Source organism: Nanorana parkeri, unplaced genomic scaffold, assembly GCF_000935625.1.
Source record: "Nanorana parkeri isolate BGI_ZX_2015 unplaced genomic scaffold, ASM93562v1 scaffold1276, whole genome shotgun sequence".
In the NCBI taxonomy this organism is placed as follows: Eukaryota; Metazoa; Chordata; class Amphibia; order Anura; family Dicroglossidae; genus Nanorana; species Nanorana parkeri.
The window spans coordinates 95,920-118,205 of NW_017307544.1; the positions used below are offsets into that span (position 1 = coordinate 95,920).

Here is a 22,286-nt window from a genome sequence, read left to right on the forward strand (position 1 = left end):
TAGTGTGGCATCTATATGATGCTGGTTATAACAGCAGGGTGGCAGGACAATGTAACTCCATGTGCAAGCTCGAGAGTTGTGTACAGCTCCAGCTGATTTTCTTTTTCGAGAAGAGTCACGTAAAATATGACAACATGGGTCGTATCATCAGTGGCCAACCAATGGCTAAAAAAAAAAGATGCCGGACATGGAAGAAGACCAGAAGATGGTGTTGGTGGAGCAACCAGGAGGAGCACACTAGAGGACAAATCCGCCATAATGTACAAATATTTTGTGCACAATTAGAAATGATGACATGAGTCTCATGATCATCATGCAGATTCAGTTCTGCAATAAGTTGGGTAGAGTGGTGTAAAAGGTATTATGACTTTTTTTTACCACAAGAGGGCGCTTTTGCCTAAGAAATGCAGAAGTATTTCAACCTTTATACTACGTGACTAAAGAATAAGTAAAAGGACCGTTCCAAAGTTGATGAATAACAAGCTTTTAAAATGAAATTATTTTTCTTTTATGGTATTTGGTTCATATCTAAATTATTACCCGTTAATGTCTATACTGAAAGTCTGTTTGCACACAGAGACCTTTATTTATCTTTTGTCTGAAACTGATATTGTAGTCTATATTCTGCACACGATTTGTAAGTAAATAAAACTGTATTATTCTGTTAATACCTTGCTGGCAGGCAGCTATAACAGGAATTGTAAGGATTTTTTTGTGTTTTTGGTTCCATAGTTGTGTATTATGCATGTGTTATGTTGCCATATGTCATTTCTCCCAACAATTCACTAAACTGTTCTACTGAGAATAATATATATATTTCTCTTTATACATATGGGGGGAAATGTCTACGCTTTTAGTTTGATCTTTAAACAGATCTGTGCTAAATTGTCATTTTCACAGTCTTTATTAGTGGTAGAAGAGTATAAATGATTAAATCCAATGGCATCATGTGGTGACAATATATGCACTCTGATAGGTAAACTGACATGCAATATTTCCCTAATCTGACTGTAAACATTCTCTGATGTCTTTAGGTTCTATGCGACCCATCTTGACACGGGTGCTGACTCCGGCCCATCTTGACACTGTTGCTGACTTGACCCGCAGACTGGATCCATGTTGACACGGGTGCTGACTCGACCCATCTGGCGATGGGTTCTGGCACTACCCTTCTCTGACGCAACTAAAAGAAAATAGGCTGGATCTGTAACTTTAAAATGTATTTCAAGTTTTGCAGCCAAAAAGGCTTTTTTTTCTTTTTCTTTTAGGTATGCTGTGTGATTAGGATCACATTGCAAACATAGAACGGAGGTTCTCAAATATGTGAGGGAATAGCCTTAAAGAAAGATTTGGCATTTCCTTCATATTTGCTTAATACTGACTGTATTAAAACCTGTAGAGCACTTGATAAAATCAGTTAAAGCAATTTAAGCCCATTCATGTTTTTCTCCTTTTTTTTCATGGTATGTTTTTTTAATCTTTTTTCATAGTATAAATGCTATAATATGGTGTGGGAAGTGAAGACACCGGATATACCCAACGCAGTACAGAAAGTTCAGTTAGTTGTGGACAAAAGACCTACAGCAATGAATGAATCCGTGGAGATGCTGAAGTGTGATGAACGTCTCCCATCCTCTCCAGGATATGAGTCGTCTGATGACCACATGGAACTTGGTATGGATTGTGCTACTTATTAGTAAGACCTCATACATATGAATGTTAATGGTAAATGAGTAAGGCCTCATACAAATGATAATAACAATGTCCTTTTGGTAACCGTAGAATGCTATGGCTGCAAGTAGGCTTGTATGCGTATCATTCATAAACATAGAGTGCTTGAATGTAACCATTTTGCTATAATGCCCGTGCTGACTGTATAATTACTAAATGAGACATTTTTCTTCTGATAAACATGGAGGCTGTCACAATCTATTAGCTGCCTGGGTGTCTTGCTGACCCACAAGCTACAATATTTCAAATCAGTAACCCTAAACAAGAATACGGATGAGCACTATACTCTGATTTTTCCGATTTGCTTGCTTGTTCCCAGTAAGTGACTCAAAAAGTACTGACGTCCGTGAATTAGCATAACAGCCATTTGTTTTAAATTTTTAGAAGCTGATCGAAGGCAGCCCCCATATTTCTCTTAGGGTGTGTTTAACACCAGGTGTGTTGAACCGTGTTTATCTGCAGTAAGGAACACAAGCCCAATACAAGGGCACAGAGAATACAGTTGTTCTCTATGAGCCCTGTTTACACCATACATGTGCGTCGGTGTGTTGTGTAAAAATACAGCATATCTGCATGTTTACACAACGCAATACACATTACAACGCAATACACATTACTGCATGTCAATGCACCACAGCCCTGGGATAGCAGCCATTTGTCCCAGCACCATTTTAAAATGGCAGCCAGCCTCAGCGGCTCCTTTTGGGCTCCTATTGGATATCTCTGACAGCTGCCTGGCTCCAGTACTAAGCTCGGGGGTAAATACAATCAGGTCCAGGGTTTCTGGTACATCTACAGATGGCTCTGTAGGAGCAGACTGGAAGTGAATGTAAACGCTATGCACAATAAAACAAGCATCACTGGATGAATCATTTCCACCATTTTGGTGCATTCACATCAGAATCGGAAGGAAATCATAAGTCAACGTTGACTTGCAATTGTAAATTCTGATTTCTTTACAATTTGTTGTGTTGAGATACATTTTTTAACAGATGCTAACGGAAGGGCACTGAAAAATAAGTGGATGTAAATGGGGCAAGTTCACACTGGATCCATTGCATTATGTTGCTCAGAAAAAAAAAGGGGTGCATGTTCTAAGGTAACGGAACGGTGTGAACTTTCATTTTTGGTGCCCTTCTGTTAGCATCCGCTGAAAAATGTATCAACTGATCTGGTGTGAATGGGCCCTGGGTATCTTGCTAAAAACCAAATCATGTTTTTCAATTTGAGTTCCAATCTCTTTTTTTACTTTTTACATGTTATATTCTAAATGTTGCTGCCACTGAATTAGCCTTTCTTGAATTTGTTGTACAGTAATGTTTCAGGCTGGCTTCACACCTGTGTTTTCCATTGAATTTCAAATTCATCTCAAAGCATGTGTTAAGACGTGCCTCAATGCATGCTGCGGTGCACGTAAAAGCAGTAATGATGTGCATCAATGTACGTTATGATGCATGTTGGCATTCAGTACAAAGTAGGGATGCAGCGACTAGTATCAGTGCCTGTACTCGCCCTAATGCTCCCGATACTGGAACCTCCGTTATCAGGAAGCTGGGTGGCGAGTCATTACACACCACCCAGCTTCCTGATAGACTGGGAAGCCGGCTCCATGCTCCCTCATCACCAGGGAGCATGGAGCTTGCTTCCTGGCCAATCAGGAAGCCAGACGGTGAGTCATTACACGTCGGCCCAGCTTCCTGAAACTGCATAGATGTGAGTTCTGCCTCGTGGTTACTGCTAAAGCTAAAATATATTGAAAGTTGGTAATGCTATTTATTCAGAACAAAGCAGTTTGTTTTTTTCCATGCAAAGATTTGTGTAGTATAATTGTTGCAGGGAAAAGATGTTGCTCTTTGGGTAGGTGGGTTACTGTGTTGTGTTTTACTTGGGGTCCTCTCTTTCAGATGATCTCCCCGAATTACAAGCTGTTCAGACCGACTCCACATCATCACGTGAGGTGTTTCACCTTGATGCTAATGTGTCGCATCAGGAATATTCAGTGCCTTCTTGGAACCAGAATACCTCAGATATGTCTGAAAGTGCCTACTCATGTGAGCGTGGGACAAACTGGCTGACAGAGCTGGCAAACATTGCCACAAGTCCACAGAGTCCTTTAATGCAATGTTCATTTTACAATAGGTATGGCTTATGTCTGATCTTCAGCTCTTTAAGACATAGCAGTAGGATAGGAGATCTATTATTTGTTACCTGCCTGCTTATTGAACTGTGAAGTAGCATCATTGCACTGCTGGAGTTCACGTTGTGTTTGCCTCGCCTTTAAAGTAGATGTCAAACCCAAATGAATGACCTCTTGTTTGCTAAAGCACTGTGTATCAGAAACAGTTGACTTTTTTTTTTTTTTTTCTTTTCATTCTTAGCTGCAAGAGATCAGCAGCACTAAGATGCAACAAATATATGTCTTGTGTGTTTTATGCATGTTCTCCAGTGTTGGCTGCATAGCATTTTTCAGGGTGGGGTGCCTCATTTGTGACAACAGTGTACCATGCCTGTGCAATGTGTGTTAAAACAACCATTCGTAGTCTCCATCTGAGGTCTGTGTGACCAGATAACAAGTTGAGTGTTGTCCCCTATAACAGGAGGTGCCTGAATAAGGATCACCAGGTATTATTTTAATAAAAGCTGCAGATTAAACAAAATATTGAAAATTGACATTTGAAATTGCCTTAAAGCCCATTTCCACCTTTGCAGAAGTATTAAAAAAAACAACAACCATATGTCAGCAATGTACATGGAGTGTACATCATAGAAATGTACATCAAGTGTACATGAAGCAGACATATGCAGTTGATGTATATGAAAACAGAAACCTATATTTTGTGTTGGCTTTCCTCTTCATATTCTCATGGAAATGGCTGCCTCCCCTAATCATCTCTGAATTGGTGCTGACACTGTCCTTCCTTCTGGAGAGTGGCTACTTTTGTTCCCCATGGTCCCTGTGTGTGTTGTAAAGTAGCCACTGCTCCAAGCTTACTCCCGTGGTGGACTACAATCTCAATACAAAATATAGTTGCAAGCAGCAATAAAGGTGGCCAAGCAGTAGAGCAGGTTATAGCACATGAGAAGATATTGTAGGTAGAGAGAAAAATAGCAGGACATGATTTCATGTATTATAAAAAAAATTAAATTCAAAATGGCCGCCGACCTTGGTGACCTTTGGAACCCCGCTTGTGGCGGCCATAATGATTCTGGAATCGGGCATATTTTTACAACCGTGGTAGAAGAGGTCGCCGTGGACATATGTGCAAAGTTTTGAGTTATTCTGATAAATGGTTTGAGTTGAAGTTGTTTGCAGAATTTTGCACAATCCTAAATGGCTGCCAAACCATGCGGTCACATGACTTGTAATAAACATATATGACTGCAGAGCTCCGAACATCCTATTATAGCTATTTGTATATCTGTAGCCTTAGCGGTTATGAAAAAACAGATGTTTGAAAATTGTCAGAAATAGGTTTTACATAACGGTCTGGCAATAATTAGCATTTGAAAAAAAAGAGCATCAAAATGATAGAAATATTTGTCGAATTTGACACAATTCAATATGGCCGCCGAACCATGTGACCAATTGACTTGTAATGATCAGTTCTAAATGCAGATCATACCATGACTATACACAGCAATTTGTAGATCTGTAGCATTCTCAGTTTCTGCGAAATGGATGTCTGAATATGGAGCTGAATATAATCACCTAAAGCAAGATGGCTGCCAGGCAATGTGACCTATGACCTTTATGTTGCACAAGTCTAGGCATAGCATAGAGCTGTACCATTGGGCCAGGTTGCATCAGTTTATGAGTAACAGTGCGCTTATTACAGGCTGTTTGAAAAAAAGGCCATAACAATAATAACATCTAAACACGGGCCTGTTTCTACAACCGTGGTAGAAGAGGTCGCCCTGGACATATGTGCAAAGCTTGGAGTTATTCTGATAAATGGTTTCAGACTTTAAGTTGTTGGCAGAATATTGCACAATCCAAAATGGCTGCCAAACCATGTGACCAATAGAGCTATAATGAGCACATGTGGCAACAGAGCAAAGCATATGCTCGCAGAGCAATTTATACATCTTTAGCGGTTCTAGAGATGCAGGTTTCTGAATAGTTCACAAAAATCATCACAAAAACCAAGATGGCTGCCACATCATGTGACCTATGACCTTTATATTATAATAATCTCTGCAGAGCACAGGGCTGTGCCACTGTGCAAAGTTTCATGAGTTTCAAGTGCACTTGTTACAGACATTTGAAAAAAGCGGCGGAATAATAATATTTATTATTAATAATAATCTTCCCAATAACAATAGGTGTCCTTGCAACTTTGTTGCTTGGCCACCTAATTAGTAAACTAAACATGATATTGTTGTCCATCACGGGAGTGAGCTTGGAGTGGTGGTTACTTTACAACACACACAGGGGACCATGGGGAACAAAAGTAGCCGTCCTCCAGAAGGAAGGACAGTGTCGGCACCAATTCAGAGATGATTGGAGGATCTACAGACGAGTGATACACAAATAAGATACATTTCTGTTAATAGCGGAGGTACTTGAATGTATTTTTAAGATTTAACTCCTGAGTTTAGTGTCACTTTAATGACCTAAAGATTATGAGATTTCAGTGACTGGATTTACATCTACTTTAAGCTCTGGCAATACCCGGAAGTGCTTGTAAATATAAAGGCTCTTTTGTTTGTGCACTTGCATTGTCTCGTATACAGTTAAGCTGCCGCATTATATAACTGAATCTTGCATCACAAAGAATAGATTTGTTAGGCTACCAAAGGACACATTTTGATGCAAGTCTCTGTTAACAGTGGTCGTGGTGATATATACTTTTCACACTATACTGATATACCCCTTTTAGGTTGGTGCTAGAACAACTAGTGGATATATGTTGTCCGCACACCTTCTTAGCTTCAAAGTCTCATCTTTATACACGTTCTTGTAGCATAAATGAGTTTCCACATTTTGGAACTGTGCAGGGTCCCTTCAACATTGATGAGGTGGTTCTGAAACATTGCAATTTATCTATGCTACAAGAACATCAATAAAGATGACACTCTGAAGCTAAAAAGGTGTGCAGACAACATATCTTCTACTACTGCTCTTAAAAGTGGGCCTGTTCATGCTATAATTGGTAATTGGATCTTTCCATTGATTTCTTTCCCTTACTTTTCAGGCTGGCACTGAGCATTTTGACAAAACCACAAGTGAATAGCACAGCCAGCACCCATGCCCCTGACCATCAACCTATTAACATTTAATTCTATCCCTCCATCATACCTGAACCTTAATCTAACCTTTAACCTTAGCTGGCCACCTAACCCTGAAAACCCTTAACCGTAACACACATTCCCTAACCCTTAAAAGGTAACTTTATGACACTTTGGGGTATACCTATTAAACATTTGCAGGGCCATTCATTTTGCATAACTCTGTGGGGGGGATTTATCAAAACTGGAGCAGAAAGAATATGGAGCAGATGCCAATGGTAACCAGCTTCTCCTTTCAGTTTGTTCAGTTAAGCTTTGACAATAAGAGAGGAGCTGATTGGTTGCCACGGGCAACTGCTCCAGACTTTGTCTGCTCCAGTGTTGATAAATTCTCCTCTGCGTACACATCCTGTGCGAATGGAGGCAAAACCAAACACTATTTGTAAATGTTCATTCCTAGTTGAATGTAATGTTAGGAAATGACAATGTTCCTAATGCAGAGATGGATTTTCTGTACACAATGCCATCTAGTTGAGGCAGGGGATATATAGGAGAATTCTATTTTGGGTTTCTGTCTTCTTTCTGGTATAAGCCTAAAGCTATGAATTGTAGCTACTATTTTATGACCTGAAGTGATACAGTGGGGTAATGATAACACCTGCATAACTTGTGTCAAATAACTACTTCTTTATTTTAGATCATCACCTGTTCACATAATAGCTACCAGCAAAAGTTTACATTCCTATGCCCGCCCTCCACCAGTTTCCCCCGAAAATGAGTCCGATCTATCCAAATGTGATTGGAAAGAAGAGTCCTCAGTCAGACATGAGCGAGTGAGTTTCTGCTGGTTTAACGTATTCTGATCAAACTGGTTGTCTTGATGTTGTATTGGAGATGTTATGTTGTACCCTTATAAGCTGAGATTCTTCATGTTTCACAATTGTTAAACATCGGTGCATTAATTACTTTGTAAACAGCATCTAACCTTTTCTACCTGTCGCAAAGCTAAAAGCCCAGTTCATGACTGTAATGCAAGCCTCCTACCCGGGTCCCACCACTGTGCTTCCAAAGAGGCACAGATAAAGCTACGACTAACAGAATTCTTCTATTCTAACCAAACCCATAGATCAGGGGTGGCAAACTCAGGCCCTCCAGCTGTGGTGAAACTACAAATCCCATGATGCATCTGCCTCTGCGAGTCGTGGCTGTGAGAATCTTGCAAAGCCTCAAGGGACTTGTAGTTCCACAACAGCTGGAGGGCCGGAGTTTGCCACCCCTGCCATAGATGGTCCCATACAAGGTGTAACATCTAGAAAAGTTGCACTGATATATAAGTTTACAAGCCTGTGATAGGCGGATGGCAGTGTGTCTGTGACCTATTTGTTTCTAGAGATATACCGACTCCATGCAGAGAGGTTGGATCGTGCTTGCACATCCAACTGCCCTCCAGTGTTTGTTGGCACCTGTAAACAAAGTCTTCCAACAAAGACATTGCACTTGGGAAACATGAGTTTTCTCTTACACCAGAAGACATAGCTGGTGGTCTAATTTATGAATTTAGTATGTAGCATATTGCATACCATCATCAAAAACAATGTGAGCATGTTGACTGTGATCAAATGAATCAGTACGTTCATTCAGACGATGAGCCTGATGCATACTATTTTAGCTTGTGACTGATTGCTGATTCTACATGTTTAGTTTAGATTATTAGCACTTTGTATTCTCAAATGTTCTTTCTGTTGTTTGTGTTCATTTCAGGCCAACAGTGAATCAGAGTCTGGCATTTTCTGCATGTCGTCATTCTCCGATGATGATGATCTAGGATGGTGCCATTCTTGGCCACATACCATTTGGAACTGTTTTTTGAAAGGTAATTGGTACACTTTGCTTTTGGTTTCAAGAATGAGAAAGTCTAAAGATCACATGATTGTTGTATGTAAAGTGGTTGTTAATGAGTCACCGTGTGAAAAGTAGTTGCTGGTATTTCTCAAATGCTTTGCATGTATTTGACTCCATGTAGGAACATTTTATAACCTTCTATTACTGGTGTTCAGATGTAAAGGTTAAATCTCAAATCGAAAGCTTCCTTGAAACACTAGATGGAGCTCCAGCATTTTACAAATCATAAAGTATGTGAGCTACTTCCTTGATACCTTGGATGGTCTTCATGTATGTCAGGGCTATATCCTCAGTACACTGCCCTTCCTATTTCAGTGACCGTTCACTAATCTGTGGGTCAGAGTAGCAGTGCCCTATTCGATTTGTGTATTTCAGGGTGCAGGTTTAGGTGCTGTTGCCATATAGATGTGAGGCTGTTGGTATTCCTGTCAAAAGAAATCCTATTCCATGCTCTTGCCTCGGTATGTCTTGGTGAATGTAAATTGTTGGGAAGTGAGCAGTTCATGGAGCTGCTACAAGCCAGACATATTGATCATCAAGATAGGAAATCTGGGACCATTCTGGCTGTCCATTGTAGTGACTTTGTGACGTTGCCTCTGGTGAATTGGGGCCAATAGGCCATAGAACTGGTGATCTACTATACTGAAAAAATGGTACTGCAGCCCCTAGTAACCAATTAAAATAATCAACCCAATTTCTGTACATTTGCCAAGTGTAATTATTTGGAGAGTTTTGACCAATCAAGTAATCACTATCAAGCCGAACTATTGCTTGATTGACACAACATTGCCAGAATGTCTCCATATTCCTCACCCTCTATTTAGAATTTTGTTTTATTCTGCAGCTCTCATTTCTATTTTTCTTCTCTTTAATCTTCTTCAGGCACGCGTTTATGCTTTCATAAAGGACGCAAGAAAGTGTGGCACGATGTGGAAGATTATGCCAAAAACGTACATTGTAGAAACGAACGTGCAACATCAGTCGGCTTTCGGAAGGTAGTGCTCTTAACTACTTCCTACCCGCAGACCTCCCAAAAACATGGCAGATAGTTTAACCACACACCTTTTGTGTAAAGTCTAGTTCATGGAGTCAGGAGCTGGCAAGGTTTTTATAAGGGCTTAGCAATAGACTTTGCAGTTTTATATGTGTTACTTTGTAGGCTTTTACAGTTGTGTTTATATTCTATTACTCAAATGTTTTTACATTACATATACACAGGGCAGTGTGGGCAGCATTGTGGAATGTGGTACTTTTACTTAATTAAAGCTAAACTAAATCTTCAGCATAATGCAAGCTTTTATAAGTAGCATATTCTATTTACTATTGTTCTGGCCCCAGGAGGATCTATAACATTGTGTGGTTTTGCTCTTCATCCTTTATACACCCTGACCCATTCTAGTATTGTACAGGTCCTTGTTCAGTTCTCGTCTAAATGCTGGCTTTGTCTGGCACTAATGTGATAGTACATTAGAATTGGAGCAAACCTGGAGCAGTTTTAATGAGATGTGGTGGACAATAGCATTTGCTTTCTTCCAGTTTCCATAAATTGTCCCTTGTATTTAGAGAAGGGAAATTAGGACTTCACCTCCTAAAATACATTGGTGTTTTTCTGACCTGAGAAAGATTTATCCCGGTGTTTGAACACAAATACAAATTCCTGCTCACCTTTGTTTTTGTTGATGGTAGGTGATGTGCTAGATATAAAATTTATAATAAGCCCTTGTTCATTCCTGGGCGTTTTGACGCGCTAAGTGTGACGAAAACTCTCAACACAAGAAATCCCATTCATTTCAATGGCCCCTGTTCACACCTGAGAGTTTTGCCGCAATGTATTTCAGTCTGTTTGCAAAAACCTCGTGCTCAGATGTAAGAGCGCAAAAATGAGCAGACCGCGCTAAACATGCTAGCGTTTTCAAGCATATTAGTGCACATTTTGTCTAACGCCTAGGTGGTAACGGAGCCTTAGACCAAAGTTTCCCAGCTATGTTTTTTGGTGTATGACAAACTGTTTCCGAATGTCTTTGCTGGAATATTTTTTGTTTAGAGGTGCCAACAAACACTGGAGGGCATTTGGACGTGCAGGCATGTTCCAACCTCACTCAAGTGCTCAAAGGGTTTCTAAACCCTCCGTTTTTTGTTTTTTTTTGCATATATATATATGAGGCTAGCGAGCAGTAGATATATGCAAAACATTGTTATTGTAAAAACGTTAAAGCGTTTTAAACTTACCGCTGTCTTCGCCGCGCGCTCCTGTCCGAAAATCCGAAACTGCGCGGGCGGCCGCAAAGCATCTTGGGGCGGGCGCATGCGTAGTTCTGATTTTCGGCCAGGAGACGAGGAGAGACACAAGGTAAGTCTATGGACGTGTAGGTCAGCAGGTGGGCATGTAGATGACCACTAGCTGACCACTAGCATTAGACACAATAGATCACACAACCCTCAACCTTCTATCTCACCCCACACTTCCTGTTTTCTATGCACTGCTCAGACCCTCTTCCTATGACCATAACACTTATGCAAAGCCTGTCGCTGCACAACTTCTGCCTCCAAAAAATACTTTCCTCTAGATGGATATAACTCAAAGTTCAAACGGTTGTCATGATTTCAGCCTGAGTAGATTGAAGCACAAGATGTGCTAACTTTGCATGTTTGATCCATCATCCATCTACAATAAAGTATGATCAGAGGAAGATGCTGTATGCCAGCAAGTGCTTTTGCATTAGCATTTAGCTTTTGCAGAAAGGGGGGCGATGGAGATTTTGCACACACATCTGAGCATTGTGGAAGCAGATGGACTAGATTTTCAGAGTGGGGTCTGCAGGTTTCTTGGAAATGAGATTCTGTCATCTCATATTTGTGAAGTTCAGTGTATTTTGTTCTGTTTAGCTAGCGGAGAGGCCACATACAAAGGAAATGATATGACCATGTGATATTTTAATTTCTGTTTTCCAGTCTTGCTGGTTTAATTGCACACACATATGTCTACCGTTCTGTTTTAGGGCTATGGGTTAGAAGGTCTTAAACTGATTTCACATGAAGAGAGCGTGTCTTATGGAGAATCTGTCCTTCAGCTTACTTTTGATCCAGGTACAGAAGATGGCCTGCTGACAGTAGAGTGCAGATTAGATCACCCCTTCTATGTCAAAAATAAAGGTACGTTTTGTAATTGTGCGGGTCACATGACTCTCTCCTTTCATCATCTGACCTACTACACCCTGCTAACTCCTGAGGGCCATTTGTGCTAGAGCATTAGAAACTGCTCTGATATATGTGGTTCTCATACTGCCAGATCGACATCTATCATTTAAGTGTTTTGAACCTTGAGATAAGTGAATCACATTGTTTCAGAAGTTGAATAGCTGCCCAAAAGGGCCTTGTGTACACCTTTTATTAGGTACCTTTTGTGTTTGATGGTTTTTTGTTGGTCTTGTCTCTAGGTTGGTCCTCATTTTACCCAAGTCTAACTGTGGTTCAGCATGGCATTCCCTGCTATGAAATTCACATTGGTGATATTTGTCTACCTCCTGGTCATCCGGATGCCATAAATTTTGATGATTCTGGTGTTTTTGATACTTTTAAAAGGTAATGTTGGTTTAATAATGTTGTCATCAACTCGTTCTTGTATTGTTAGGAAGTACCTTATCTACATAGATGACAAAATAGATTTTGGGAAAGGCTATCTGACATATGTACTGTACATATGATTTCAGAGGAGATTGTTGGTATGGAGACAATCTTGAGTTTTGGCCTTATGGTGGGTACAGTAACGAATCTGCTTGGTGCCAGAAGTTTAGAATGTGTTACATACAGACCTAATTATGGCGCTCTGTTAAAATATGTTATAGTTGTGCTTATACAGTTGCCAAATTTAGAGGAAGCTTTTACAAAAATAAATGCTCTAAAGCTGCCATGTCTTCAGTGTTTATATGATGAGCGTGTCCCCTTCATGTGCAAGTTCCCTTGCTGTTTTGATGTCTGCTAGCTATCCTGATCTAAAGAAAGGACATGCACATCTAAAGAGTTCCCAAGGTATCATTTTGTATGTAGGGACCTAGAATCTGCAGACATTGTAACAACAAGATCAGATGGATCTCTATTTGGGCCTCAAAAAGGGAGGAGGTAGAACATTGTATTTGACAATTGCTGATTTGGAATTCTGATGAAGATAAGGCAACTGTACTTCATTCATAAAAACTGTTTGAGATACCCCCCAGCTACAAAATGACAATACAGGATGGTAATTTGAGTCTGTTTACTTTAGAGCAGTACAGACAGTTCTTAATGGTTAGTATATTTCCTGGACATGAGGACAAAAAGGTACCCTCAGCATCACTCTATGTATGTGGTAAACTGTTGAGATCCTTATGTATTTTAGTTAACTGTCAATTTTAGATTATAGCATTCAACAAATAATCTGGTCTCTTGTTTCTGTTTTCTTCTTAGCTATGACTTCACCCCATTGGACTCTTCTGCTGTGTATGTTTTGAGCAGTATGGCACGTCAGCGCCGGGCTTCCTTATCCAATGGTGGCGCTAGCAGTCCAGATCCCGAACGATCTAATGGCAAAGACTGTGCATCTCCACAAACTTCCTACTCTTCATTGTGTAATAAAAATAGCAGGAGTCAGAGCTCAGGGACTTCAAACTCTGTGATGGCCACATCTCCCAACAAGTGCAAAAGACCAATGAATGCCTTCATGCTTTTTGCCAAAAAGTATAGAGTTGAATACACACAGATGTACCCAGGAAAAGATAACCGGTAATGAATCTTTAGAAATGCTTATTAAATGTGAAACCGTAATGGCTGCACTTCTCTTTTCACTATGAAAATACTTGTTCAGGCAGCCTCCTACACATTAGAAGATTTTTCCCATGGTGGAGCTCCCAACAAAAGTAAGCATAGACTTTAAGGCCTTGTTCACACCTAGGCGTTTTACAGCGCGTTCCTACGCCCTGTAAAACGCTCAACATGTGAAAACCAATGATTGCCTATGGGCATGGTTCCCACCTGGGCTCTGCAAAACGCTGTAGCAAATAGTCTTACATGTACTGTGCATAGGTATTTAGTTAAGTTTTAGGACTTTCAATACAATTATCAGAGGCTGTTTTAATATATGTGATTTAAAGAAAAAGCCTTTGGTATAAAGAGCTGGCTCCTTTAAACATACCTACACGTACCTATAGTAACCTTCAAGCTCGGCTACTGTCAATTCTGCAGGCTCCAGTACTGCCTGGTTGTGTGGAAGCTTGCCTGCTCCCTCTTACACAATACTATTAGTACATTGCGGTGCCATTCATTTTTTTTTTTAAGGCATCCCAAACCACTAAGGTAAAGCTTGCCTGCTCCCTCTTACACAATACTATTGGTCCATCACTATGATGGGCTGCCTCACTGGCCAATAGGACTGCACAGGAGATGGAAGGGGCATATAACTAAGCTTCATCACTATGAGTAAGTGCTGGACTTGTGGCCCCCGGAATGGCATGGCAGTTGGACGTGGGAGCAGAGCTTGAAGGTTGCCGGAGGCTTGTGTAGGTGCATCTATGTAACAGGACTTTGGCCATAAAAGATTACTGCTGCATGTACAGTTTGCTTAAAATACATGGAAACTTTGTTTTTTTTTTTTAGCTTTCAAACACTGATAATATATCAAAGATCTAGATGAATGGGAACAACTCTTAGAACTGTGTATGCAACAACATTTTACTCTGGGATTCTTTCAGCTCCATGCAGCCTGAATACATGAAGATATCCCCTCTATGAAATTCAATGATCTCTCATACAGGGCCCATTCACACCATCACATTGTGATAACACGCAGCAACAAATGTTACATGTCTTGATATGCTGCAGTCCCCTTCATTGTGAATGGCAACTTAGTGTACTTCCAAAAAGCATGTGATCAGCAGTAGAATGCAGCCTGCTGTGTTTTTCTGTGTATTTCAGCCTATTCATTTTGAATGGGCTTGTTAACTTACAGCGTGACAACGCATCGCATATATTGCAGAACACCGCATTGTGCTGTGAATGTGCCCTTGACTAATAGAGATAAACAGACACTTTTGTATACCTGACCTTTTACATGTTTTATGGAATACATTAGGGATGCACCAATCCTTGTACTCTGCCACATGCTCTGATACTTACCTCTGATACTGGAACTTCCGGTCAGAGGTCAGTAGCAGTGCCGAGGGAGCATGGAAGCCGATCAGGTAACCGGCCGTTGGGGTCATCTCCCAGCTTCCTGATTGGTTAGGAAGCCAGCTTCCCAGCCAATCGGGAAGCCAGGTGGCACGTCATGACCCGCCTCCCGGCTTCTTGCTTGGTCCAAAAGCCAGGCTGCGTAGGAACAAGTGAAGCCGAATTCCTAGCCAATCAGGAAGCTGGGAGGCTGGTCATGACTTGGCACCCGGCTTCCTGCTGGGTCAGAAAGCCATGCTGCCTAGCAACAAGTGAACCCGGCTTCCTAGCCAACCGTGAACCCGAGAGTCTGGTCATGACGTGCCGCCCAGCTTCCTGATTGGCTAGGAAGCCGGCTTCACTTGTTGCTAGGCAGCTGGGCTCCCTGACTAATCAGGAAGCTGGACAGCACCTCCATGACTCACCGCCCAGCTTCCTGATTGGTCAGGAAGCCAGGCAGCCTCTGAATCCGGTGTTCTTTCGTTAGAACATCGGCTTCACAGGCAATCAGGAACCCGGGTGACGGGTCATGATCCGCAGCCCAACCTCATAATCGGGGGCCACAAGGCCCTGGTACTCTGTATTGGTGAGTACTGAAAAAACAGTATCAGTGCATCCCTAGAATGCATTTGAGAATCATTAAGTGTTGTGCATTTAGCATTGTGTTAAAGTTGAAAACCTTCCATATCTTTCAAATTGAAGTCCCATCTAAACATAAAGGATGTGGCTGTTAAATTGCTACATTTTACCTTCAAAATAAGCCAAAAGCTGGTTGGTTGGATTGTGACTTGCTGCCGCCAAGCCAGTTTCAGTCGGATTTACAATCCAGCAACTTGGCTGCCCGTGTAAATGAGCTCGGCTTGGGCCTGACTCCTTTACTGCTACTGTGTACACTAGCTCTGTGTACTGTGACTGGCCCTCTAATAATTGGCATTTTATTTTTTGACCTGAGCTTCTGCACTGTGTCATGTGACCTAAACATGACCTTAGGTACACCTTTATTTTACACTATTTTTTCTTTGGCTGCTGTGTGCGGAGTGCTTTGCTTAAGTGCCCTTCCGCACCTTGGCGTCCTGAAGCATTGCGTTAATGCAACCTATTGAAATAAATGGGATGCTAATGCACAAACATGTAAAAAAAACAAACCACATCATTTTTTTGCAGTGTACCACAACACACAATAGTGTGCTATGGTGAGCTGAAACGCATGTGGTTTGGGGTGCCATTTTACATGAATGGCACTGCAATGTGCTAAGGCTTGTACCATGTATTAAAGCTCAACTCCGGGCAGATATAAAAGACATCAATGAATGCAGCTCTGTATTCATTAATACTTCATTCCATTTATTTTTTAAATCAAATGCAAGCAGTTTAGGTACCTGAGTGTGACCACAATGTACAGCACACACAGTAAAAGCTTTAGTACATTGCGGTGCCATTCATTTTTTTTTTTAAGGCATCCCAAACCACTAAGGTAATGCGCCTGCATTGAGGGGCACTGCAGTGAACAACCGTCCATCACCTTGCTTTGCGGTGTGCCGCGTCAGAAAAGCCGGTGCTTTTTTTGGTCTGATTGGGTGCTTTAAATACAGTGTGCATGGCACAGCAATGCATACAAAACACATACATACAGTACATTGCTGTACAATATTTTATAGATCTTTTTTTTAAACTAAAGTCCCTTTCATGTCAGTGTGCTCAGCGTTTGATGCTTTAGGAAAGTCCTCTTCCTGCTGCACCTTTCATCTATACAACTCAATGGTGACGCATGTAAAACATGCATACAATGCACTAAACTAGAACATGCAAATGTGAAAACTGTTCGCTGCTATTTCTATGCGGTGATTGAGGAGAGCAGGGGTAGAAGATGTTCCAGGTGGGGAGTGTTGGTGACACTGTATTACAGGGGTAGGCTACCTTGGCACTCCAGCTGTTGTGGAACTACAAATCCCATGAGGCATTGCAAAACTGACAGCCACAGGCATGTTGAGATTTATCATTTTAAAGTTGGAGTGCCGAGGTTGCCTACTCCTGCTGTACCAGAACAGAAAGTGAGGAGAGTTCTCCCCAATGCAGAAAAATATAACAATATAAGTTTAATGGAGATTATTACCCTTCCTCACTTTACTGCTGATTGCTGCTAGTGCTTTTCCCCTCACTTCCTGTCCCATTCATAGGGGAGGAAGAAGAGAGGGAAAACCTTTCAGACAACCATTTGAGACTCTATTCAGAGCTTTCCCCATGTAAAAATATAAATGTCTATTGCAATGATGTCCACAATTTTTTGTGTTAAAATCTACTTTTTAAATGATGAGCTCAATGAGATCTACCAAGGAAAACCCCCCCACAAAACTGGGCTTCAATGGTTCTGATATTTCCAGTCATCGCGCACTCTCCTCGCGCGCTCTGGCAGTAATGAGATTAGCCAGCTTGTTCAATAAACACACAAGGGCCGGTGACTGATACTTGCCAGGAAATTAGAAAAGCAGAATACTCAGGGCTTGTTCACACCACTTCAAGTGTGTTCTAGCACGGTTAGCTGCTGGAACGCACTGGATCGCATACTGTAAGGCTGCCTGCGTTCTAGGGCGGGAGGGAGAGTGGTGGCGCATTTAAGTCAATGGCACCACAGCCATGCCCCCCCCTGCACGCAGTGCAATCACCTGCACCAGAACGCCTGGCACAGCAATGCCCATGTCCTGGTCCGGTGTGATTGCAAAAAATAGTAGCAGCAGCACTTTCACACCCCCTCCTGCCCCAGAACGCATGGAGCCTTACAGTATCTGATCCAGTGCATTCCAACAGCTAACCATGCTGGAATGCACTAGAATGGTGTGAACAAACCCTCAGACTGGAAAGGATCCCGTGCAGTAAATAAGAAGATATCATGACTGCTGATGGGGTGCTGGGAAATACAAGATGCTGACAGCCCACAGTGTCCTCCTATAACACACATTAACTCCCTACTAGTAATAAACAATGATCATTTTTATAAACAGCCCACTGCCTCTGTTATGTAGGGTAGGTATAGCTGCATGGAGGCAGGGCTGTTTACAGAACACAGTACCTTGGTGGTCCCGATGTGCTCCATGTATGCTGTGCTGGGTGAGGTGTACCATGGACTGGGTGCAGCCTGCTCAGCCTCTCCTCTGCTTCCTGCTGCACTTTTAGGTGCTATCACCTAAGAGGATTACAGCACTGTGCCTGTGCTGAGATTGTGTGGAGCGGTTGGGATGGAGAGAAGGGCTTAGCCAAATTCCCTTTGACAACAAGTTGATATTTGCATATCAGTAACAGCTTTTATTAGTCTATTTAGGTTGAGTATTTTGGGGAAATTGAATAATGTTTTAAAATGTACGACAGGGCAAAATAAGGAAAAGTGTGTGTGTGTGTGTGTGTGTGTGTGTGTGCGCTCACCAGTACAGACCCTGCAAGTACAGCAACATATCTGTTGATCTGCCAGAAATGTACCCTGCCCCTTTTTGTCTTTTGTTAAACTACTGAAACCTGCTGACTCTCACTCATAACAATATGTATATAGCCATTTGTCTACTGAAACTTAATCTACATTAACAAACAGTTGTGCCCATGCGGCAAAATCAAATGCCATCAAGGCTATTTCCTCTACAGATCGAATGTTCTTCAAATCTTCGGGGCAGTGGAGAATCAGGAAAATCCCTCATTATTGCCACTCAATACACCTTAGTAACCAAGTAACCTTAATAAGAGATACAATGTAACAATTGTAGAGAACACTGGAGGGAATCGGCAGATAAATGTAATCATCACTACTACAGGCATCTCCTAATTATCCTGTATTCCAAGATAAGATGTGGGGGGGAGGGGGGATAATTGGGCTGCTTCAGATCACAGGAAGTGTGCACAGGACAGCTTTACATTTCTCACACGTTTAACAGGCAACTTGATATATCTGTTGGATAAGTACACAAAAAACCCAAACACGTTCAATGGCACATTATTGCATAAACGTTCAATGGTGTCTTTAACAAACCAAAATGAAGCAAATATGAGAAGTTCCTTCTTGGGGTTTACATACCCTTAAATAGATGATGGATTAGGTTGGTACTATTGTGTTTATATGACTGAGGAATGGAAAGGTTCACTAGAACAATACAGTGTGTAAATATATAGAGGGGGGGTGATTAAGGCTGCGTTCACACCTGACCGTTTTGTAGCGCGTCCTACGCTCGACGAACGCGCTACAAAACGGTCAAAAAAATAAATAGCATTGTAGTCAATGCCCTCGTTCCCACCTTGCCGTATTTCCGCCCGTCCCTAACGCCCTACAAAACGGCCCACGCCTGAAAAGGTCCAGGTACTACTTTGGGCCGTTTTGTAGGGCGTTTTCCATTGGGATACAGCCAAGCAGCCTTTGGAATTGCGCGACTTTTTTTACCGCGAATCGCGGTAAAAAAAACGCGCGACAGACGCGCTTTTGCAAAACGCCTAGGTGTGAACCCAGTGCAAGTTATGTGATCAGCTCATCTTCCACTAAAAGTCTTCCATGGATATTTGTCCCAGCAATAAGTCACTTCTGGAATTGGTTTTATAATCTAGTTATAGCAGGCATGGTGTCGGATGAAATGTATAAAAGTATGAAATGAAGCCGGAAAATAACTGTGGATTCTTATACAATATTCACAGGGGTATGGGCACAATGGATAATTGACGAGTGGAAACCTTCTGCCGGTTTTTACCTATTCATGCATCATCTGTAGACACAAATACACAACTAATAATGTATTCTGAGATCTCTAGAGCGCTCTGGAATGATTTGTGAGTGAGAGCTTCTGCAGACAACTCCTTGGGTGGTACACAAGCTCAGAACGGTGTAATATGTATGAGCTGACCTTGGATCAATATCTTTCCTGGGGGAGTTCACATGATAATGACAGCAGTCAATGGCTTGAGGTGAAATAGAAGATGTCAGACAGCAGATACAAGTTCATTTTGGGTCAAAATCTATTAACAGGGCATCTGCACCGTATGAGGCCTATTTCTAATGATGGCAAAATAATTGCCTTCATTTTGCCACCCCAATTCCCTACACTATCATGGCTTTTCTCAGTGCAAGGTACAGGCTGCCACAAAACTGATGAAATGCAGCAAGAAAAACCTGCTGCCTCCAGGAAAGCTTCTCCAGCTTTCCTTTGTTACAAATAATAGATCAGGAGGGTTTGCTCTATATAATGTACTTGTGCCTTTGTATGGCTGGAAATACATTGCACAGCTGTCATAGCTGTCCCTTGATCCTTGTCCATCCCTCAGCATGGCCTATGGCAGTTTAGGAAACACATACTAGGATCAGTTTAGTCAAAAGTCAACCTACCAGTAAATATGTTAGGTTGTGGGAGGAAACACAAACAGGGGAAGAACATAAAAACTTCATGACAATTGTGCCCCAAACAGGGGCCATAGCCAGGACCCCGCCACAGCAGAGCAAGCCACTGTCTGTTCAGCGAGAGGTTAATCTATAGCATTTTGTAAAAATGTATAACCTTAATTATTAAAAAAACATATTTTTAATCAGGTAATATTCCTATGCAATTATATATTGCATAGGAATATTTCAGCTATACCATTTGCAAGCAGAAACATATGCTAAAAATAGACTAGCATTCATTCTGAAATGAGAAAGCTGGTCGGATGACCAGTGAAACGTCTTCAAGAAAAATACAGCAAGTCCAGTTGCCTTGACTTATTTTTTACAGATATAACATGACCTGGATGAATGAGAACCTTCACAGACTCTATTCAATGTACTTTCTATAATCCTTTGCAGCCACATGAATTGGCTCTTAACTTTTTAACTGCGTATGTGCTTCTTGCCTTGATAGACTTCAGTCAACTGCAGTAGATTGCGCCATGTGCTCATGTACAGACGGCCTATAGAAGCTTATGCAGCACAGTAGTCTATGCACAGTACTGCACCAGCAGACCAGGAATAGGAGATTTAAATAAAGCGTCTCTTCTGAGTTCTGTACTTTTCCTATGATAAATGTTCTAAATTGCAGTTTATATATTTATTGGCCCTCAGTCTTCAGTTATAATTCTGCCCATACAGACAAACGTTTTCTGGCATCTTCCCCAACTTTTCAGTTACAAAAAGGATTGAACATTGCCATACAGATCTAACTATATATACATATAAAGTGTTCCCAGTAGGTTGCCTTGATCAGTTCAGTGATTTGTGAGGTGGAAGGATGGTTACAATTGCTGTGCAGGATTGGGCTTCATCATCTAGACTTCTCACTCTTCCCAAAAAGCTCCAGTCCTAGGAGACGGCGTGCTTGTAAACTGAACTTTAACCGCACATCAGTGTGTAGAAAGGTGCTGTGTTTGTATGTACAACAAAGGTCTGGTCTAAGTCATTTCTGACATGCTTTCTCTTCCAGAGCCATAAGTGTGATACTTGGAGACAGGTGGAAAAAGATGAAGAATGAGGAAAGGAGAATATACACAGTAGAAGCTAAAGCTCTGGCTGAAGAACAAAAACGTTTAAATCCCGACTGTTGGAAGAGAAAAAGAACAAATTCAGTGAGTAATAAGCCATTTTGCTAATGCCAGTTATTTGAATCATGGCGCAGCATTGTAGAAAAGCGCCATCCAGCATTGCAGGAATTTATCTGAAAATTATTTTTCATAGTTTTTTGCAGTTTTTTTTTTTTGCGCTTTTCTGTATTTTTTTGTTGTTGTACAGAAATAATGCAAACTGATACCACAACTAGTACAATTGCCAAACATTTAATCCGTCTGCTAATGAAAATGTAAAGCCTTTAAATAGAAAGTGAGAGCAGAGAGGGATAATGTACAGCGGTGTCCTACTCCCTTGGCGGCTTCTCCATTATAAATACACTTCTCGTTCTTCCCAGTATTACACTAAATATGAATGTATGCAAGCCAGCCTTTATCCAGTTTTAGAAATGTGTGCATCCTGTGAAGTGGCTTGTAACGGGTATCAAAAGCTGGTGCAGAACCATGTGCATGCAGGAGAACACAACAACATTGGCGATTTGCTTTCATACAATGAATGGAAGTATCTGAAACAATTACAGAGGGCTAGTGTTATTTAAATGCACTTTCAATCAGAGAGCTTTTTCCTTTGTGCTCCCCTTCTACCGATCTAATGTATCTTATTCTTTGCAGATTCATATTCCAAGCAGAAGTGAAGTGTGTATGTGTGTCATATATATTTATATATATATATATATATATATATATAT

At 41.3% G+C, this 22,286-nt stretch overlaps 1 protein-coding gene across 1 annotated transcript in view; it reads left to right on the forward strand.

Moving 5' to 3' along the window:
• Positions 1 to 22,286, forward strand: part of HBP1 (HMG-box transcription factor 1) — a 31,872-nt gene that overhangs the window by 6,360 nt on the left and 3,226 nt on the right. The window contains exons 2-10 of the mRNA XM_018569026.1: positions 1,491 to 1,674; positions 3,636 to 3,870; positions 7,658 to 7,793; positions 8,722 to 8,833; positions 9,745 to 9,857; positions 11,862 to 12,015; positions 12,300 to 12,444; positions 13,306 to 13,620; positions 21,459 to 21,600. Coding sequence (XP_018424528.1) covers positions 1,491 to 1,674; positions 3,636 to 3,870; positions 7,658 to 7,793; positions 8,722 to 8,833; positions 9,745 to 9,857; positions 11,862 to 12,015; positions 12,300 to 12,444; positions 13,306 to 13,620; positions 21,459 to 21,600 — 1,536 coding nt within the window. The remainder of the gene's footprint in view (positions 1 to 1,490; positions 1,675 to 3,635; positions 3,871 to 7,657; positions 7,794 to 8,721; positions 8,834 to 9,744; positions 9,858 to 11,861; positions 12,016 to 12,299; positions 12,445 to 13,305; positions 13,621 to 21,458; positions 21,601 to 22,286) is intronic.